The sequence below is a fragment of the Lactuca sativa genome, chromosome 7 (assembly GCF_002870075.4).
Source record: "Lactuca sativa cultivar Salinas chromosome 7, Lsat_Salinas_v11, whole genome shotgun sequence".
In the NCBI taxonomy this organism is placed as follows: Eukaryota; Viridiplantae; Streptophyta; class Magnoliopsida; order Asterales; family Asteraceae; genus Lactuca; species Lactuca sativa.
Genome location: NC_056629.2, coordinates 164,154,497 through 164,175,010, shown reverse-complemented (window position 1 = coordinate 164,175,010; position 20,514 = coordinate 164,154,497). Strand labels below are relative to the sequence as shown.

The following is a 20,514-nucleotide window of genomic DNA, read 5'->3' as shown; positions in this document are numbered from 1 at the left end:
TGCCACAAATCTTTAATGAATTTGACACTTTTCGTCATTGTACTAATTTTTTTTACATTTTGACATAAAAAACAAAAACAAAAAAAAAACTCTTTTTGAGTTTTGTCACCATATTTTCCCAACTTTGACAACTTTAACATTATTGCCACAACATTTTTGAATTTTCTCCAGTAGTGTCCATTCTTTTGGTTGTACACTTTTGACATCTAATTTTAGGGGTTATCGACTTTCTCCTCTATTTGTGGTGACTTACAATTTCAGCACATATCTTTCAAAGTTTGGCGATTTTTCCCATATTACCCCAAAAGCGGCGTAGCCGCGGGCTCTTTAGTAGTTTGAATAAAATTTAAACAGATGATAATAGCATCAAATCCTAAATTAATTTAATGAAGTCATAATACATTACTTGTATAAATTAATTTCACTTTATTGCAATCAAAAAATAACAAACCATATCAGACTAACATGCTTCGTAGAAAATTTCCATTTTAGATCGGAGGTCCTAGGTTCTGTTTCGAGCATTGACGAATTTTACTAACTTGTGATATTAACTTTTAACCACTAATCAACCGTTCAATATATATATATATATATATATATATATATATATATATATATATATATATATATATATATATATATATATATATATCAAACTTCAAAACATATTTCCAAATAATAAGTAGCATATATATTGTCCATATAATAAATAGAATATATATTGCCATCTTTATTGTGATTAGACATATTAATAAGCCTATAAAAATGTTTTTTGGAATATCGTTACAGAACATGAGTATGTTCAAAGTGACGAATAAATCGGTACACCTGATAAAGTGGTTCCTGCATCTACAATAAAAATGTTACCAGTGATGTAGTTCGATGAGTCATGGATTAGATATCTAACCAGCGAGGTCAAAGCAGGGTCGATAGTGCCAAATTCTCTCAATGGTATGATCTTTGAGGCCACATTCTTAAGCATTTTCTGTTGAAAGAGCACCTTTGTAATCTCAGATTTAAAAAGGCCAGGACATATTGAGTTTACCCTTATTTTGTGGTTCCCAAGTTCCATGGACATCACTTGTGTCATGGTATTCAAGGCTGATTTTGAACAAGAATATGCGATACTTCCAGGAAACTGGACACGATTAAGACCCGAAATAGAAGACATGTTAATTATTGATCCTCCTTGATTGAAAGCAAGCATCTGACTAGAAACATACTTCGACACCAACCATGATCCTTTAAGATTTGTTCTAAAGGTTTTTTCCCACTCTTCTTCTGAAAAATCCATTGCGCTATCTATCGGGCCTAAACACATGTTGCAACATAAATTAAAAAGTAATTGAAGATTGAGATAAAGTTCCTAGAATTTTATTTATGTTACATTAAACATAAAGGTATAACTACTTTATGGGGAAGTGCAAGCATCTAATAGATCAAGATAATTCAAATAAAAAAGCGATCTAAATCTAAACCCCATATAATGTTCTGAATTGACATATACAACAAATCTAAACTTAAAACAAAAATGGATATAAATATAATACCGCTATGTAATAATCATATTATATAGTCTTAGATACTAATAGAGATTATATTACTTTCAATATTTACATTTAGTATAGTTTCCATATTTAAGTATTGTACTCTATAAATACCTTTGAGATCAATGACAAATATACAAACAATATTTTGAATATACTTTCCATATTTAGGCTTAGTTTAGTATAGTTTCCATATTTAAGTATTGTCTTTTATAAATACATTTGAGATCAATGAGAATCATACAAAAAGTATTTTGAACATTTTATTTGTTATCATCGTATCAAAGCATTACATTAAACCCTGCGTCATCGACCACAACCTTCGGCGACAATATTTAGCCATCGTCGAAGGTTCCTTCTCTATCCACCTCCTATCCTTTCATGTCTCTTAAACACCTTGTCGAAAATTACTTTTCTCTACAGTGATATATGATTTATATACCTCTCTTTGTACTTATTGTATCTATCTTTCTCTAAACCAAGCCATCAACTAGACACCACACCATATCCTTATGTTTTTCTGGTGTTCTTTTCCTTTTAATAACACCACACCCAACCCTCTTATACAAAAATAATAAAGTCTTAACCTTTTGTTCTTGAATCCATCTCCTCCTTCTATCAGTTAAACTTCTTTTATTAACATCGTGACTACTCCAAAGCCTCCATCTTCCTTTCATGTTCCTAACATTAACACTGATTTGGTTCATTTCTTTATGCTCTCAAATGAAGCTTCTTGGTATGTGGTTTCTAAACTGAAAATAAGTTTGTTTGTTCTCTCTACCCTTTTTATCCCTCGGTACATATAAAAACCATAAAAGAAGCCCTTCATACACACACACACTTTATATGTATATATATATACACACACACACACACTGTAAGAACGAAATATTTGGTAGGAAGGGTAAGAAGTGCATCATTTGTATGAATTTTAATGAATCAACAAAATGAATCTTTAGATAATACAAAAACAATATGATTTGCAAAGCAATTCCAAAAAAACACATCGATGCTTCATTTTTTAGATGAGTCACTAAAGTTGTCTGAAAAGTGAATTAAAACTTGATTTAGTAAAAAAAAATGAATCATCAATGCTTTTTTCAAGATTGTTTTATGAATCATGTAATTTTGTATCATCTAATGATTCATTTCGTTGGTTGACTAAAAAACATGCAAATTGTGCACTTTCTTAGCCTTTATATATATATATATATATATATATATATATATATATATATATATATATATATATATATATATATATATATATATAATGGTCAATATTTTTATTGAAGCTTTGGTCTCACACAAACAATAAAGAATACATACATACATACATACACACACACACACACACACACACATATATATATATATATATATATATATATATATATATATATATAGAGAGAGAGAGAGAGTAAGGTCCATTTAGTTATATAAAAAATGTTAGGAATGTGAGAATGTGTTGTGATATTAAACCTGAATTTGACATGGGAAAATGATAAGAACACAATCGACACGATATGATTTGGTGAACATGATATTGTAATCAACTATTCCGATGAAATTACAAAAAAGAAATTGCACTCTATCTACCCTAGGCTAAAGCATCTCAACTCACATAAGAACTACATCTTGTCACACACACGGGGAGTACAACATGCCTAATTATAGGTATGTACAAAAGTCAAGGTAAGTAACCCACATAATTCATAAAGAGGGCCTTGTCATCATCCATGTACAACATGCCTATTTATAGGTATATACAAAAGTCAAGGTAAGTAACCCACATAAGTCATAAAGAGGGCCCTTGTCATCATCCATGTAGAACTTTGTATCCAAAGATAATCTGAAACCAAACCCACCCTAAAACCCCATTTCGGAACCAAAAATCAAAATCGGTTCATACCTTTGAAGAACTCCCCCTATATGTCACAATGATCTTCAAATAAGTAGGTTCAAATAAAAACAACAAATAAAGTGGGAATGTGAGAACACTTCTTAGCCATTCGTTTTATTTAATTAAACTTTTAAAAAAATATTTATAAAAAGGTATTTTAGGTATTTGTTATAGTCATTAATAACCAATTTAAATTCAAACCCTAATTTTATGGGGAAAAAACTCTAGCATCCATTTGATGTTCTTGTTTCCGTCAAGATAAAATAAACCTACACATAATTTTAGCCCAAATTTAAGAAATGATACCATGCCTTTTGGAGTCTGGCTTCTCTGTTTCCGTCAAAATAAAATAAATGATAATGCATCCATTTTACATTTATGTTTGGCATGTACAATCACTAAAATATTGTGTTTGAATTGTAACGTCCTCTCTCGAATCGTTTCCTATTTGGGTGTGGGTGACGTAGTTTAGATGATTCGAGTGTTCAGTTTATGTTTTGGAGCCATGGGGTATTTTGGTTAAGTGTCAGCTCGAGCTTTTATGGAAATTGGATTTATGTTTGGGAAATCCTAAGGCACGTATGAGTTGATAAAAGTGTAGAGCTTCTCGTTACCTTTTTGTGAATATAAGGATCGTCGAAATTGGATTTATAATGAAGAAGTTATGGTCTTTGGAGTATTTTAGGGTTTAAGGGTAACCCTAGTACTTGGGGTGTACTAGTGGGAAGTGAAGTAAGCGGGGTGTACACTAATGTACGCTTAGCGTACCAAGATGGAATGATCGCGAAGCCTCGGCCTTGTACGTTGGGCGTACGAGGAGTACGTTGGGCATAGGAGGAGTGCAAGAAACCCTAATTTTGAGTGTGTTGTACCCTCTTTAAACACCTTAAGTCTTTAGGTTGGCCTCTTTACCGGCCCCAAACCTCCTAAAACCCTAAATCGACCCTTAAGCCTTCTTTGTGGTGTTCTTGAGCTCTTGAGAAGATTTTGGTGGTTATTTTTCCCGTTATGAAGGAAGTAAAGAATATTAAATGTGCTTTGCTTGGTGAGGAGCCTATAGATCCAGAATCATCACCCTTTTTGAAAGACTTTTGAGGTATCAAGTTCCTACCTTGGCTTGTAGATGTTTACATCTGTTTATGGCTCGATTTTTTATGTCTTTGATCCCTTTTTGGGTTGGTTGTTGAGTTAGTACGATTACAAGACTTATCCTTTTAGATATGAGATTATTAGGATTTCTTTATGCATAAAGGTGCCAACTTTATGGGGTTGGGTCTCATGCATGCATTAAGTCGCATATTAAGTCTTTTTAAGCTTAAGAGTTTCATTTAGCCATGCATGAACACTAAGTTAGTAACTTTATGAGATAAATAAGTCCAAGGAAGTCAGATCTAGGTTGTGTAGTCAAGTCTTTGTGGAATAAGAGCTTAATATGGAAGTTGGTTGTATGCGAGGGTACAATGGGCGTACAAGCATGTACGCTTAACGTAAAAGCCCTAAGGCAAGTACGTTGTGTGTACGAGCTGAGTATGCCTTGTGTACTTAGCAAAGTGGGCCTCGAATCTTTTGGTCTTCAGTTTGGGCCATAGTCTGGGCTTAGATGTTTAGGGCCTTGTTAGGCCATCAGAATTTAAGTGTTTTGGGCTAAGAATTTTGTTGAACCTTGGATTAAGGCCCATTAGAGTGTTTGGGCCCAATTTGGAAAATTGGGCCATGTTTTGGCCTTGCATGATTATTTGGTATTTGGGCCTTTTGGATTGTTAGGTTTGGGCTTAAGTTTTGGTCCAAACTAGGTAAGGGGTAAATTTGTCATTTACCCTAATTATGGTATGATGGTTATGGATTGGAATCCAATTGTTAATTGGATGTTATTTGATATTGATAGCTCGGGGATTTTTTGGATCAGCAGTCAGGGAGTTATCAATGTGATTCAAGAGTGTGAGACAAGTCCCTTCCCGGTATTACGGGTCGAAGGAACCAAGGCCGGCCCATTATCTAGATATGTAGTATGCTAGTTGATGTGTAATACATGTTGTGATCGGGTTGAAACACACCCCAGGGTGGGGCCTAATATGGTATGACGGGTTGAAATATACCCCATGGCAGGGCCCACTATGACGTGTTCGGGTTGAAATATACCCCAGGGCGGGGTCCACTATGATATGTTCAGGTTGAAATATACCCTAGAGTGAGGGCCTAGGGCGGGTCCCATACTTGCTTTTCGGGTTGGAATGAACCCTAGGGTTGGGCCCATTTGTATGATTGGTAGTTGGGGAAGTCATTAAGCTTTGTGTTTACGGTTTTCAGTTTATGTTTAACGTACTTTTGTTTTAAAAAGGAAGAGCTCGGTATGATTGCAGAGCACACACCACCCCATTCCATATTTTCTTAACTTACTTTGATATAATGTAATGATTGACACATTTGTCTTATCTGAATTCTTATGATGATGCTTATGGAATACTGGTTCTTTTAATTTAAAATGAAATTTTTGAGTCTTATTATTGGGACGTTACAAGTTGGTATCAGAGCCTTGGTTTGAGGGATTCGGCACACTCTCGAGTGTGACTGAACTCAAACTGAGGAGTTGATGATTTTCTTAAAAAGAAAACGGGTTTTAAAAAGATTTTTGAAAAAGGAAAGAAACTACCAAAAAGAGTTTTGTAAAGATAAAGGGGGTGTGATGCATGCAGTCAGCCGAGCTCAAGTAAATTTTCCTAAAATACCCATACATGTTATTTGACATGATATGATATATGAATTTGTGAATCGCATGCTAGTTAGGGCTAAGGATCTACTCAATTTTTGCATGATAGAATACTAGGAGAGATGCCTAAGTATGCCTATTGTATGAGATGGTAGACTTGCATGCCAGTGCTGATTAGTCAGTGATAGATTGGCCTGATATATGATGCTTTGTATCCTTGCGACCATTGGATGCTATGATGGAATAAGAATGTATATTGGTATAAGTAATTGCTAAGTGTATGCTTTAAAAATTGTATACGGTTAGGATCTTATAGCCCTAGAATAATTGATTTGGCCTTATTTCATGTTCTTCGTTTGGTTATGGTCCTAGGGTAGAGTCTTTTATTCGACAATCTATTTGATCTTGTACTGTGTATAATTTGCACGCGTAAGGCAACCGACGGTGAGGGTGGAGATTCCTAGCATGAGTTGTGGCGTGTGAGTTTGAATGCTCTTTGATCATTCTATGGGTTGGAGTGCTACTGCTCAAATGTTGCTTGATTTGTGCTTTGTGGGACTCTTAAGTGATGTGAGTTAGCTGTTAAGTGAACATGTTAAGTCACATGTAATAAAGATTGAATAATCCCATAGTGATGGATTTGACCTTATTGCACAGCTCTCGTTTGAGTCTAACCGTTGTAGGGATGAGCCTTTTACTCGAAGGATTATCTGAGCTTTGTTGCATGTGATTATGTTCATGAAGTAACCAATTGACATTATGAGGAGTTCTTCAGCATTTGATGGCAGGGTGAGGTCGGGAACCTAGGAAAGCCTAGGGATTGCTTCAGTTGGTTTTGTTGTGTTGGTTTCCGAGTGCTTGGTGTATGGATTTGAGAATCTGACTTAGAGGATTCCGGAAGATTCTTGAGGAAAGTATGGATAAGTGTGGAAGGTAGTATCTGACCCGTACTATTGAAAGCACATGATCCATACTCAAATCGAGGAGAGTATTGGAGAATCTAGGAAGCCTGAGGGATGAGGATTCTTGGGTATGTTCTGATCTTTTGTTGGTTGTTTTTCAGTATGGTGTTGAGCGCTCGAGAAGGGGGTTCAAGTTCTGGTTCCGGTTCAGGTGCAGGTACTGAGTCGATTGATGAGCACATGCAGGAGTTCTTCTCGTCGGAGATTACCCGCGGTATGCTAAAATGGACTCCTGTGATCTTTGGTTCGGTCAAGGAAGGCATTTTAGAGCTATTGGATGGTCATATCGGGGGCTTTCAGGATGAGATTGTATCAGGAAAACTAGGGGCTCATCTGGAACCCAAGGCTTTTAGATCCTAAGATTCCTTCGGGAAGGAGGATTACATTGCTAGTTCTCATCATTTAGATCCTAAGATTGTATCCTAAGATTCCTTCGGGAATTTCATATTCGCATGGGTGATAGATGGTTAGAATTCAATGATTATTTGAGGATGAAAGTTGGGGAGAAGATTCGCCAGTTCAGAGTAAGGGTTATGGTTCTTAGTCACCAGTATAAGAACTTAAGGATATGGTGTGGTATCATGGGAATCATTTGGGGTTATCGGGTTGTTGGGATCTTAGAAAGTATCTATTTGAATTTAAGGATTTGGGCAATATCGGGTTTGACTAGCAATGGAACGCTAGTATTGGTAAGCGCAGGTCATAGTGGGTTCATGTATATGAAGATAGATGGGTTGGGAACCCATCAAGTCTCGTGGGTTAGGAGAGCTTCGATGAGTCCAAGTGGGGGAGTATCAATCTATAATTCCTGGGAATTGGATCGGGTGTGAAACTAGGGTAAGTTTCACATCCCAATCAGGAGGAGATACGATCTTAGTGGACGGGATTGAAGTTATGTGAGTTGGGAGTTCAGGAAACTCCCAACATCTGGTCGACGCCATTTGAATAGCAAGCTTGCGGATGCATCCAGGTTGAGGGTTGTGTTAGAGCCTCATTGTCTGTTCTTGTATGATGAACGCTTTAGGGTTCGAAGCATGACCCGGACACCTGATTGGAAATTCATTAGGATACAGGTTTGACTCAAAATATTGGGGTTGAGATTATTTGAATGTGGTAAGACCATGGTTGGTTAACAGTATGGTAAGACTGCGAGGGGATCGTAGCATTCATCAGTTGGAGGTAACCTATCATTTGAGGTGGTCATAAGTGTAAAGGGGGATCAATTCGTACCTTGGGCACGACGGACAAGATTTTCAAGGGGCATTTCTTCGTTTTATGTTGAGGACCATTGAGGTCCGAGCCGGAGTCGGGCCTATTTAGATCTAGTTGGGTGGGACCTATAGGCGAGGCTCGTGTGTATATGGCAATGTAGATGGGACCTGGTAGATACCGTTGAGTCAAGGTTTTGGATATTGGTTTTAGGATTGTGTGGTCAGTGAGTGGCACAAAGGGATGCTTTGGCAAGGATATCTTTGTCTTTTGGACCCTTGGGAACCTGGTGGCTAGACTAAGTGCGAGACAGGTAGTCTCAGTGATGGTTTGGGAACCATTATATCCCGGTTTAGTGATGGGTTGTCGTGAATCAAGAGGTTTCAGGTGCAATGCAAGAGTACATCCTTGGATTTTGGGTTCTGAGTTAGGTATCGAGTTGGTTCTTGGTGAGAACTCACATTGGGAATCGCGGGTGTTAGTGTGCAAGGTCTTCATTTTAGTGGGATGAGAATTAAATAATATGTATGCCAAGGGTATCAGTTGAAGGGTTCAGGGTTAAAGGATGGTCTCAGATTTGATGGGATATCAGGCTCTTATGATTGTGAATTAGATTGGTTCTATCTGCGTGGGGGTCGAGCAAGAATGGGGCTTCAGAATTTCAACAATAGTATGTCAGTTTGGTAGTAAAAGGAAGCAGTATGTTGTTCAGACCTGGAAGTTCATCTCTCGGTTCGTCTCACGTTGCTCATTATGTTCGTGGAATTGTTATCATCAGGATGAGCCTCTCTCGAAGGAATATCTAATCACTTTAGTCAAGTGTAAGGTTGTTGGCAGCAACATATGATCTGTGATGTTGTTTCTAGTGGGAACCTCAAATAATCTGAAGTTGAGTAGACAGTTTGGGAGATAAGTGGAATGGAATTAGTAACGGTTCAATGTGGGCAGTCTGTCAAGGAACCAGACCACTTCGATACTTCAGATTCCAAGTTGAGTAAATGTGGATATTTAGCAAAAAATTTAAACTTTTTGTATTCTATGAAATTCTTTAAACAGGCATATCTGATTTGTTTTAAGTCGGATTTACATGCAGTTGTTTCCAACGTGTAATTAGATTTTGTAGATGATTTTAGACTATAATTTTGTTGTTTTTTGGTGTTATATTCAGTGAGTTACAATCCTTCAAAGACGAGATATCAAAGTTGAAATATTTCAGCTTTTCAGCGAGAAATTTAAACTTTTGTATTATGTGAAATTTTTTAAACAAGTATATCTCCTTTGTTTTAAGTCGGATTGACATGCACTTTTTTCCAACGTGTAATTTAAAGTTTGCAGATGATTTAGACTATAATTTTGTTGTTTTTGGTGTTATATTCAATGAGTTAAAATCCTTCAAACAAATGGTATAAAGTATAAATAATTAAAGTTTGACTGGTCCAAAGGGCACAATAAACGAAAACGTATTCGTTTTTCTGAGTTCTACCACAACCAACCTAAAAATTATTCATTTTAACAAGTTGTAACGTATCAAGCCCAACAACGTACTCGTTTTAACGAGTTGTATCAAACTCAAAAACATGTTTTAACAAGTTGTACCGTATGCATATAAAGTTGTATCGGACCAAGAACTGGAAAACCCGGACCTAGACCTAGACCCGGTAAGTCTCATCCGGTCCGGTCCACTGTCCACAATATTCTCCAAAACCGGTCCGGTCCGGTCCAAATGATACCCCTATGCTAGGGTACACTTAGCTTATAAGCCCTAAGGCAAGTATGATGCGCGTACGAGCTGAGTATGCCCCGCGTACTCAGTAGAGTGGGCCTCAGATCTTTTGGTCTTCGGTTTGGGCCATAGTTTGGGCTTAGATGTTTAGGGCCTTGTAGGGCCATCAGAATTTAAGTTTTTTGGGCTAATAATGTTATTGAACCTTGGATTAAGGCCCATGGAGGGGTTTAGGCCCAATTTGGAAAATTAGGCCATGTTTGGGCCTTGCATGATTATTTGGTATTTGTGCCTTTTGGATTATTAGGTTTGGGCTTAAGTTTTGGTCCAAACTAGGTAAAGGGTAAATTGGTCATTTGCCCTAGTTATGGTCTGATGGTTATGGATTGGAATCCAATTGTTAATTGGATGTTATTTGATATTGATAGCTCGGGGATTTGTCGGATCAGTAGTCAGGGAGTTATCAGTGTGATTCAACAGTGCGAGGTAAGTCTCTTCCCGGTATTACAGGTCGAAGGAACCAAGGTCGGCCTATTATCTAAATATATAGTATGCTAGTTCATGTGTAATACATGTTGTGATCGGGTTGAAACACACCCCAGGGCGGGGCCCAATATGGCATGACTGGTTGAAATATACCCTAGGGCGAGGCCCACTGTGATATGTTCGGGTTGAAATATACACCTGGGCGGGGCCCAGTGTGATATGTTCGGGTTGAAATATACCCCATGGCGGGGCCCATACTTGCTTTTCAGGTTGGAATGAACCCCGGGGATGGACCCATTTGTATGATTGGTATGTGGTATGTTGGGGAACTCACTAAGCTTTGTGCTTACGGTTTTCAGTTTATGTTTAAGATACTTTTGTTTTAAAAAGTAAGGGCTCGGGATAATTGTAGAGCACACACCACTTCGTTCCTAATTTTCTTAACTTACCCTGATATAATGTAATGATTGACACATTTGTCATATCTAGATTCTTATGATAATGCTTATGGAATACTGGTTTTTTTAATTTAAAATGAAAATTTTAGGTTTTATTATTAGGACGTTACATGAAAGTTAAATATTGATTTTAAAAGTGTTAACCATGCAATATGAGTTTTGTCTAATGGGTTATAAATTCACTTTAGTTATAAATTCGTTTCATTAAAAAGTTAATAATTTTTTTTACTAAACAATCATGTTAGACACCTTTCTTTCTATAATTCTTTCGTGAAGAGTAGTTTTTATTAGTAGCCATATATTAAAAGTTATATATAATTATTATATGGATATTAGTTTGATTATGTTTTTGTTATTTATGTATTTCATCATAAAAGAAAATATATTCTTAAATGGATATTAATTATATCTTTTTTTTTTATGATAATAATAATATTACATCATGAATATTGTTTGTGCCATTTTTTAGATATTCTTAATGAAAGATGATATCATTCATATCGATATATGCTTATATTCGTATCTGAATAACTCTTATATCGAATATTCTATGAGGAATAATTATATCATTATTATTGTCATAATACAATGTATATTTGAATATGTTATGATTTATATAATTATTCAAAATTATTTGGTATTTTATTCGTATGTTCATAGCTAAAGTTTGATGTTAACTTTTTGTAAAAAAAGTGATATTCTAATTTGAATTATGTCAAATTTGCAAACACGATTCATGAAAACATTGAATTTTCATTGTATTTGTTAGTTTAAATTGTATTTGATAAAGTTGTATTGTTAATGGAAATTTTAACAAAATTTGTTTGTTTGTGTATTCACATTGGATTTGTATAATAATGCTTCAAATAATATGATGTTTTTGATATTCTAATATGAATATGTAGTGTTCATAGGTTTTTTAGTACATAATATATTCTTTATGAAATAATAAGTAAGACATCAGATTAAGAATCTCAATCAAGCATATCAATGTGCACTGTTAATAAATTTGAATTCTTAATACATTTTACTTTAAAAAATAAAACAATTAAATATCCCTTAAAATGGGAAACATATTCGATTTTTTTTTTTCATTTTGATAGTTTTTTCCTTACACGATTAATTTTATATATTCCAATAATATTTAAAATATTATTTCATAAATAAAATGATTGGTTGAGAATCGTTATCGCGTTCTCACATTGTTTAGTGTTTTCATGTGAACTACCCCCCCCCCTCCCCTCTCTCTCTCTCTCTCTCTCTCTCTCTCTCTCTCTATATATATATATATATATATATATATATATATATATATATATATATATATATATATATATATATATATATATATATAATCATTTTCATGTTATTAAAAGCTATATGTGATTGTACAAATGCTTTATTATACGAATAAATACATATATATTTTATGTATTTTAAATTGCTTTTTTTTTCTTAAACTTTATTTACAAAATTATAATGTAAATAAATATATGATACCATTTTAGTTATGTAAATTTGAGATTTTTAAGTGATGAAATTTATCTTTTTAATTTTTTTTATATATTAGTCAAACGATGCAAGTTTTTTCATTGTTATTATAAGATTAGATTAAAGTTTCAGATGAACAAAATTTTATTTTATTATACTATACTTATAAAGGAGACATTTTTTTTATCACCGCAATCATTTGAAACTTTCATGTCTTTTCATATTTCTTTATAATAATGATTCCATATTATCTATTTAAACCTACATAACTTTTTATTAGCATCTAATTAACAACTACCACTCAATAGTTTTTTTTAACTTCTGATACTTAATGGTTCTTTTGATACCAATTGATTAACATTAATATATATAGTTCACAATGGTAGATTTTTATTAGAATGGTTTAAAGAGTTATGTGAGTGGTTGAGAGGTAGATTAGAAACTCCATACAAAAAGATTGTCGATAGAGAGCATAAATAATAATAAAAAGGAAGAGATAGAGAGCATAAATAATAATAAAGAGGAAGACGACGATGAGAAGGAAATATGGAAGTTTATGGTAAGAAATATTGCTTCATTTTCTTCTTTCTTATTATCCAAATTTATACTATATAATTATGATTTTGATTGGAATGAAAAATATTATATATGAAGATGCTCTAATCATTGCCTCTAGATTCACACAAGCAATAATACTAATTCACAACAATACAAAACAAGAATGAATACAACTAGCATAGTTCATGCTTCTTGATTTTAAAATTTTGGTGGTTCAATTTATTTTAGAGTTTTGCATTTTCTTTTCATGAAAGATATAATCATGTTCAACGGGTCCCAAAAGGAAGTTATGCAATTAACCGTCTAAATTCTTAACCCAATAGTCCATGTCGTATAAATTATAATGGAGTTTGCAAGATGGTGCATGTTAATGTTCATTCAACTTCAAATTGTAAAACTAGACTTTTAAAAAGATTCATTGGGTGTAATTTTTAGGATGATGTAATGGAGTGGATGTCGGCGTTTAATTTTATAGTTCTTCATGTTGTGTTGGATATTCACAATCGCTTACATGGAAATGGTTCTATAGATGACAATTATGTAGTTGATAAAGCTTATTAAAATTGATTTTGTTATATTCCATAAAAATGGTAAATTTGAGTTGTTTATATATCATTGCAGCTATTATTTGATTACAAATCATTTAATCATTCATGATCTTTTTAAATGAGACATTTATGATTTAACTGTAAGGTAATTAAAAGTGAAATAAGATTTAGCCATTGCAATTTGCACATCTAATTTTATTTATGCTAATGAAAAACACAATGGCACGAGACTCTCATAAAATACAAATCGTTTAATTGTTTTATAACTTATGTTTTCTAGTAACACATGAGGGTTAAAACTCATTTTGAGTTTTATAATTATTATTAGTATAGTTTGAATCAATGACAAAATATTTTGACATCAATTATAAACATCTTTTATTTATAATTTTAACTTTTCCAATTATTCATTGTATTTATGTTATCAAAAATTTATATGGTTAATTATTTTTTCATTAGTCAATCAATTTATTCCGTAATAAAAAATTAGAAACCCAATACCTATAATTTTAGGAGCAGTTTTGGAATATTAAAATCCAACATAACATGTTCCAAGATTGGTTACAATATTCTAGGGTTAGGGTCGTAGGTTTCAATTTTAATAGGCCTATATAAAAAAATGACCAAAACCCATAGATAAAATTATAAATTTCAACATATTTAAACTATATATTTGTTTTATTATGCAACGCGCGGAAATACACATAGTGATAAATATAGGTCAAACATTGTTAACACTAAGAGCATATGTTTGTGAGTTGTATATGATATCTGAGACCTTAAAAATTATCTATAGATTTATTTTGATATAATTGAATAAAAAATATCTATGGATTTATTTTGATATAATTGAACACAGAAAGATAATTTTGCTATTTTGTTAGAAAATACATTATAAATATACACAAAAATCAAATATTTTATGTGAGTTACATATACTTGGTAAAAGTATATGACTTTATGCATAATGTACAAGTGTTTAATACATGCATTTCAAATTTAATCCTCAACTTTGTATAATCCATCACTCATAAACCTTATATCATATAACATGTCACTAGCAACCCCTTTATTTTGTAAAATGATATTTTCCATCATTTTATCTTTTAAAATAGCATTTTCACCCCTCCACCTTCAACTTTGTAAAATGTTACTTTCACAATTTCATTTTCTAAACTTTTGTGCGTCTCCGGTCCTCTTAATAGTACAAGTGGTAATGCAAAATATACAAACATATCAATGCTTAAAGTGCAACTCTAATTCCTCAATTTTGTATAATCTATTACTTTCAACGTCTTTATTTTCTAAATTGATACTTTTCATCCTTTTACTTTTTAAAATATTACTTTCAACACTTCACCTTCAACTTTGTAAAATATCACTTTTACCCCTTCGTTTTCTGAACTTTCGTGCTTATCCCATAGTATATATAAATACGATTTCTCCCCCCCCCCCCCCCTTTACTTTGTAAAATGCATTTTCCACCACTCTCTTTTTTAGAATGTTACTTTCATCATCTCAACAGTGAAAATCACTATAGCTAACACTATAATTGTTAATGCACAATGTACAAGTATGTCAATGCGTAAAGTGCAACTTTAATCCCTCAACTTTATATAATCCGTTACTTGCAACCCTTCTTTTTGTTAAAAGACTATTTTCTATTCTTTTAAATACCACCTTCACCTCCTTCACCTTCAACTTTTTAAAATATCACTTTCACTCATTCATATTTCTTCTTCAACTTAGTATAATCCGTGACTTGCAACTCCTTTATTTTATAAAATGATATATTCCCTCATCTACTTTCCGAATACGCAACAAAAACACGTAAAAACCCACGATAAAACACATACTCAATTACTAGTAATATCTATAGTACAAATGTTTTATTATATGCATAAATACATAGATCTATTCTAATAAATGAATTTTTTTGCCACATGTCACACTTTCATTCAATTTGTCAAATGTCATTTTGTGGTTATTTTGAGTTAATTTCTTTTCAACATATCATTTTATGGTTTTTCTATTTTAATAAATTCCACATAAAACTTTAGTATAACAATTACAATAAATGTATTAATAAATGAATATCAATTTTATTAACGAACTTACCTTCTTATTTCAAAATAAAAAAATTAAAGCTCATTAATTTATTTTGTTTATTTATTTAAATTTAAAAGATAAAAAAAATCAATTTCAATAATTCATTATTTTTCTTATTTTATTATAAATCAAAAGTTTTTAAATATTTAAACATTTATATTTAATTTTTTTAATTAACACATGTAATACATGGGTCTTATACCTAGTATTTAATAACTTTCATTTTTTTTATATTTTGTTTAAAGTATTCTAACATAAATAAATATATGATAGTATTTTACTTAGATGAATTTGAGACTTTTAAGTGATTTAACATCTTCCTATATATTTATTATGGTGATATATATTTATTATGGTGATACGTTTACTTTTAAAGTTATTGTAAGTTTTTGTAAATATATCCATCAAACAATTTAAGTTTGTCCTTAGTTGTTATAAAACTAGGTGTAAGACCCGTGTAATACACTGGTTTATTAAAAATAAAAATTTAATATCAATATTTAAACATTAAATTTAATATCAATATCAATTTTAAAGTTTTCATTAATTATGACATTTATTACATTATAAATATATCAATTCTTTTTCAAAGAAGCATTTATTTCTCTCAATATTATAACCGAAATAAGTTTTGATATATGAACAAATCAGAAAATTACATGTGGAAATAAATAAATTCTAAAAATCTATTAAAATGTCATGTGTCAAAATCAATGAGGACATGACATGTGGCAGAAAATGGATTTTATTTATTAGTATAGACTAGGTATGAGACCCGTATGTTATACGGGTTCGATAAAACAAAAAATTAAATATTAAAGTTTAAACAAAAATTTATTTAAATTTAAAATTTTAGATTTGAAATTTAAAATTAAAAATTTGAATTTAAAATGAATCATATTAAATATTATATGAGTAGTAATATTATAATTTATTGGTTATTTTCATTTAAGGTAATTATTAATTGAGGTGTAAATATGATGTGTTAATTAAGAAAAGATAAAAAATAAGAAAATGACAAATGGAAAAAACATTTAATCAAAAATACCAAAAAATGACATGTGTCCAACTTTTTAAAATATCACTTTCACTCATTCATATTTCTTCTTCAACTTAGTATAATCCGTGACTTGCAACTCTTTTATTTTATAAAATGATATATTCCCTCATCTACTTTCCGAATACGCAACAAAAACACGTAAAAACCCACGATAAAACACATACTCAATTACTAGTAATATCTATAGTACAAATGTTTTATTATATGCATAAATACATAGATCTATTCTAATAAATGAATTTTTTTGCCACATGTCACACTTTCATTCAATTTGTCAAATGTCATTTTGTGGTTATTTTGAGTTAATTTCTTTTCAACATATCATTTTATGGTTTTTCTATTTTAATAAATTCCACATAAAACTTTAGTATAACAATTACAATAAATGTATTAATAAATGAATATCAATTTTATTAACGAACTTACCTTCTTATTTCAAAATAAAAAAATTAAAGCTCATTAATTTATTTTGTTTATTTATTTAAATTTAAAAGATAAAAAAAATCAATTTCAATAATTCATTATTTTTCTTATTTTATTATAAATCAAAAGTTTTTAAATATTTAAACATTTATATTTAATTTTTTTAATTAACACATGTAATACATGGGTCTTATACCTAGTATTTAATAACTTTCATTTTTTTTATATTTTGTTTAAAGTATTCTAACATAAATAAATATATGATAGTATTTTACTTAGATGAATTTGAGACTTTTAAGTGATTTAACATCTTCCTATATATTTATTATGGTGATATATATTTATTATGGTGATACGTTTACTTTTAAAGTTATTGTAAGTTTTTGTAAATATATCCATCAAACAATTTAAGTTTGTCCTTAGTTGTTATAAGACTAGGTGTAAGACCCGTGTAATACACTGGTTTATTAAAAATAAAAATTTAATATCAATATTTAAACATTAAATTTAATATCAATATCAATTTTAAAGTTTTCATTAATTATGACATTTATTACATTATAAATATATCAATTCTTTTTCAAAGAAGCATTTATTTCTCTCAATATTATAACCGAAATAAGTTTTGATATATGAACAAATCAGAAAATTACATGTGGAAATAAATAAATTCTAAAAATCTATTAAAATGTCATGTGTCAAAATCAATGAGGACATGACATGTGGCAGAAAATGGATTTTATTTATTAGTATAGACTAGGTATGAGACCCGTATGTTATACGGGTTCGATAAAACAAAAAATTAAATATTAAAGTTTAAACAAAAATTTATTTAAATTTAAAATTTTAGATTTGAAATTTAAAATTAAAAATTTGAATTTAAAATGAATCATATTAAATATTATATGAGTAGTAATATTATAATTTATTGGTTATTTTCATTTAAGGTAATTATTAATTGAGGTGTAAATATGATGTGTTAATTAAGAAAAGATAAAAAATAAGAAAATGACAAATGGAAAAAACATTTAATCAAAAATACCAAAAAATGACATGTGTCCAAGTTAATGAGAGAGTGACATGTGGCAAAATTATTTTCATTTATTAGGTAGGATTAGATTAAATATAAAATGAACCAAATCATTATTTTATGATAAATATATGCCAAACATTGATTACCACAAGGGCATGTATTTTCCAATTGTATATGGTATGTATATGTCGTCGAAAGAATCAAAAGAACGAAAAAAGTTTTTTTTTTATGGAAACTTTATTACTAATTACTAATAGATGATATATAGGGATTAGGGAGGATCGACTTATAAATAATTTTATATATTTAGATTAGATTCAAAGTTTTCAAACTCATCAAGGATAATGCCAAATTTTACCACATATTTAGCTATTCAATAATAGATACGTTTATATAAAGAATTTAAAACTCCATATAAATTGCAAACGAAAACTCACACTTTCTTTATAACTTAATATTTCAAACTAAATCTTGTATTCAAACTCCGTTTCAAATAAAAAAAACTTTTGTATCTAAATCTAAACTCTTCAATAATCACCATTGATATTTGATAAAAGGACGACTATCATCGCCCGTTGGATTAAAAATTAGTCTTGCTTAAACATAAATTACGAAGAGATATACAAAAATTTAACCCGACACAAAGAGAAAAGAATAAAAAGAATTTGAAGTTACCTCTAAAACCGGCATTGTTGATCAAAGCATGGATGCAGCCAAAAGCCGCCCAAGCCTTTTGCACAACGGCTTCGATGGCAGGACCTTTGGCACTGATATCAAGCTCAAGTGCCACCGCTAAGACATCATGCGTAATGGCTTCACCTTCGTTTGCATGAATATTAAAGATTTCCATGTTGTTAATTTCATGGCATAGAGCCTTCAGTTTCTTGGTTCGACGTGCAGCAGCGATGATCTTGCAACCAGCTTTGGCTAAGTCGATACACAACTCCCTGCCAATACCAGAGGATGCACCGGTAACCATCACAATCTTGCCTCTAAGGTCTAGCCATGGTTTAGATACGCTTGTTGCAATCTCTTGAGTAGAAACCACCATTGATCTTTAAACTTTGATAACTAGTTTACAAGTTTTAACTAATAACATAAACAAGAAACTATAGATTTTATAGACGATACATTGCTAGTGTACATGTTTGGTCCAAACCTTTCACGTGATGTATTTTTTCGGAAGAAAAGTTAACTTTATATTCTTTTGAATTGATCATGAATTTAATAACAAGTGTGACTTGTTGGATAACTCTTAATCTCCTATCATGTGTACTGCACAATAAGTTTTGGTCGTTTGATTTCCTGATTTTCAACCTCGGACAACTGCAACTTAAATGGTTAAAACTTTTCTTTTTTGATTTTTTGTTCGAATTTTAATAAACTTTAGACAAAATTGCAAGAATGGTTTATTTGGTATGTCAAAACTAGTATGTTTGGGCCAAAAAAGCTAACTGGTATTAGTGGTCAAATAGTTTGATTTTGTTGCGAGTTCGGTTCAAAGTGTTTTATATTTTTTTATAATGACGGATTTGCCCTTAGTATTTTCCCTTTTTTAATTATTTTATTACAAAAAGAAAAAAAGAAAATACATCTCTCTCTCTCTCTCTCCCTCTCTCTCTCAAAATAATTACTTTAAAAGACCATCACCACCATCACTGTAACAACTTAAAAATCACAACAAATTTAAACATTTAAAAACAACTCCTAGTTACCAAATATTTACAAAATTATTGTTTCCAAATTGTTTATCAACATCAAAGTATCCGAAAATCATAAAGCCAAAATTGGAGGATGTGTACGGTCATGTCTTCGCCTTCCCGTGGTCATCAGAAGTACCTGAAACAATAAACTAAAACCGTAAACCAAAGCTTAGTGAGTTCCCCCAAAGGCTCACCAAATACAACATATCAAACAACAACATGCATAACCGAGCCTTCAGCCTGACTGAATTGCCTTGCAGGGCCTACAACTTATCCAGACTGCTCCCAAGTTGTTGACATAACTGGACCACCTCGTAGGGTCTACAACCTATCCAGGCCGCTCGTCGGGCCTTCGGCCTGACTGGACCGCCTCATAGGGCCTACTGTCTATCCGGACCCCCTGGGTATCTTAGCATTCAACACAAAGCAAGAACACCTCAACCCAACCAACCATAACATGTCGACATAAACGTAAGAAATAAACATATAACCAGACATTAGACAAACATGCAAATTTACAAATCGCTACCGCATGCTAACATCCTATATACCATAATATCGATTTAACAGATCTTTACAAGATAACAATATGCT

General features: G+C 31.7%; 1 protein-coding gene across 1 annotated transcript; it reads right to left on the bottom strand.

Moving 5' to 3' along the window:
* Window positions 1–714: 714 nt before the first annotated feature.
* On the bottom strand, window positions 715–19,317 carry LOC111895705 (uncharacterized). Its single transcript, XM_023891779.3, has 2 exons — window positions 18,893–19,317; window positions 715–1,311 (listed from the first exon to the last, which is right to left on the bottom strand). The coding sequence occupies exons 1-2, from the start codon at window positions 19,266–19,268 to the stop codon at window positions 803–805; spliced, it is 885 nt and encodes a 294-aa protein (XP_023747547.2). The 5' UTR covers window positions 19,269–19,317; the 3' UTR covers window positions 715–802.
* Window positions 19,318–20,514: the final 1,197 nt, after the last annotated feature.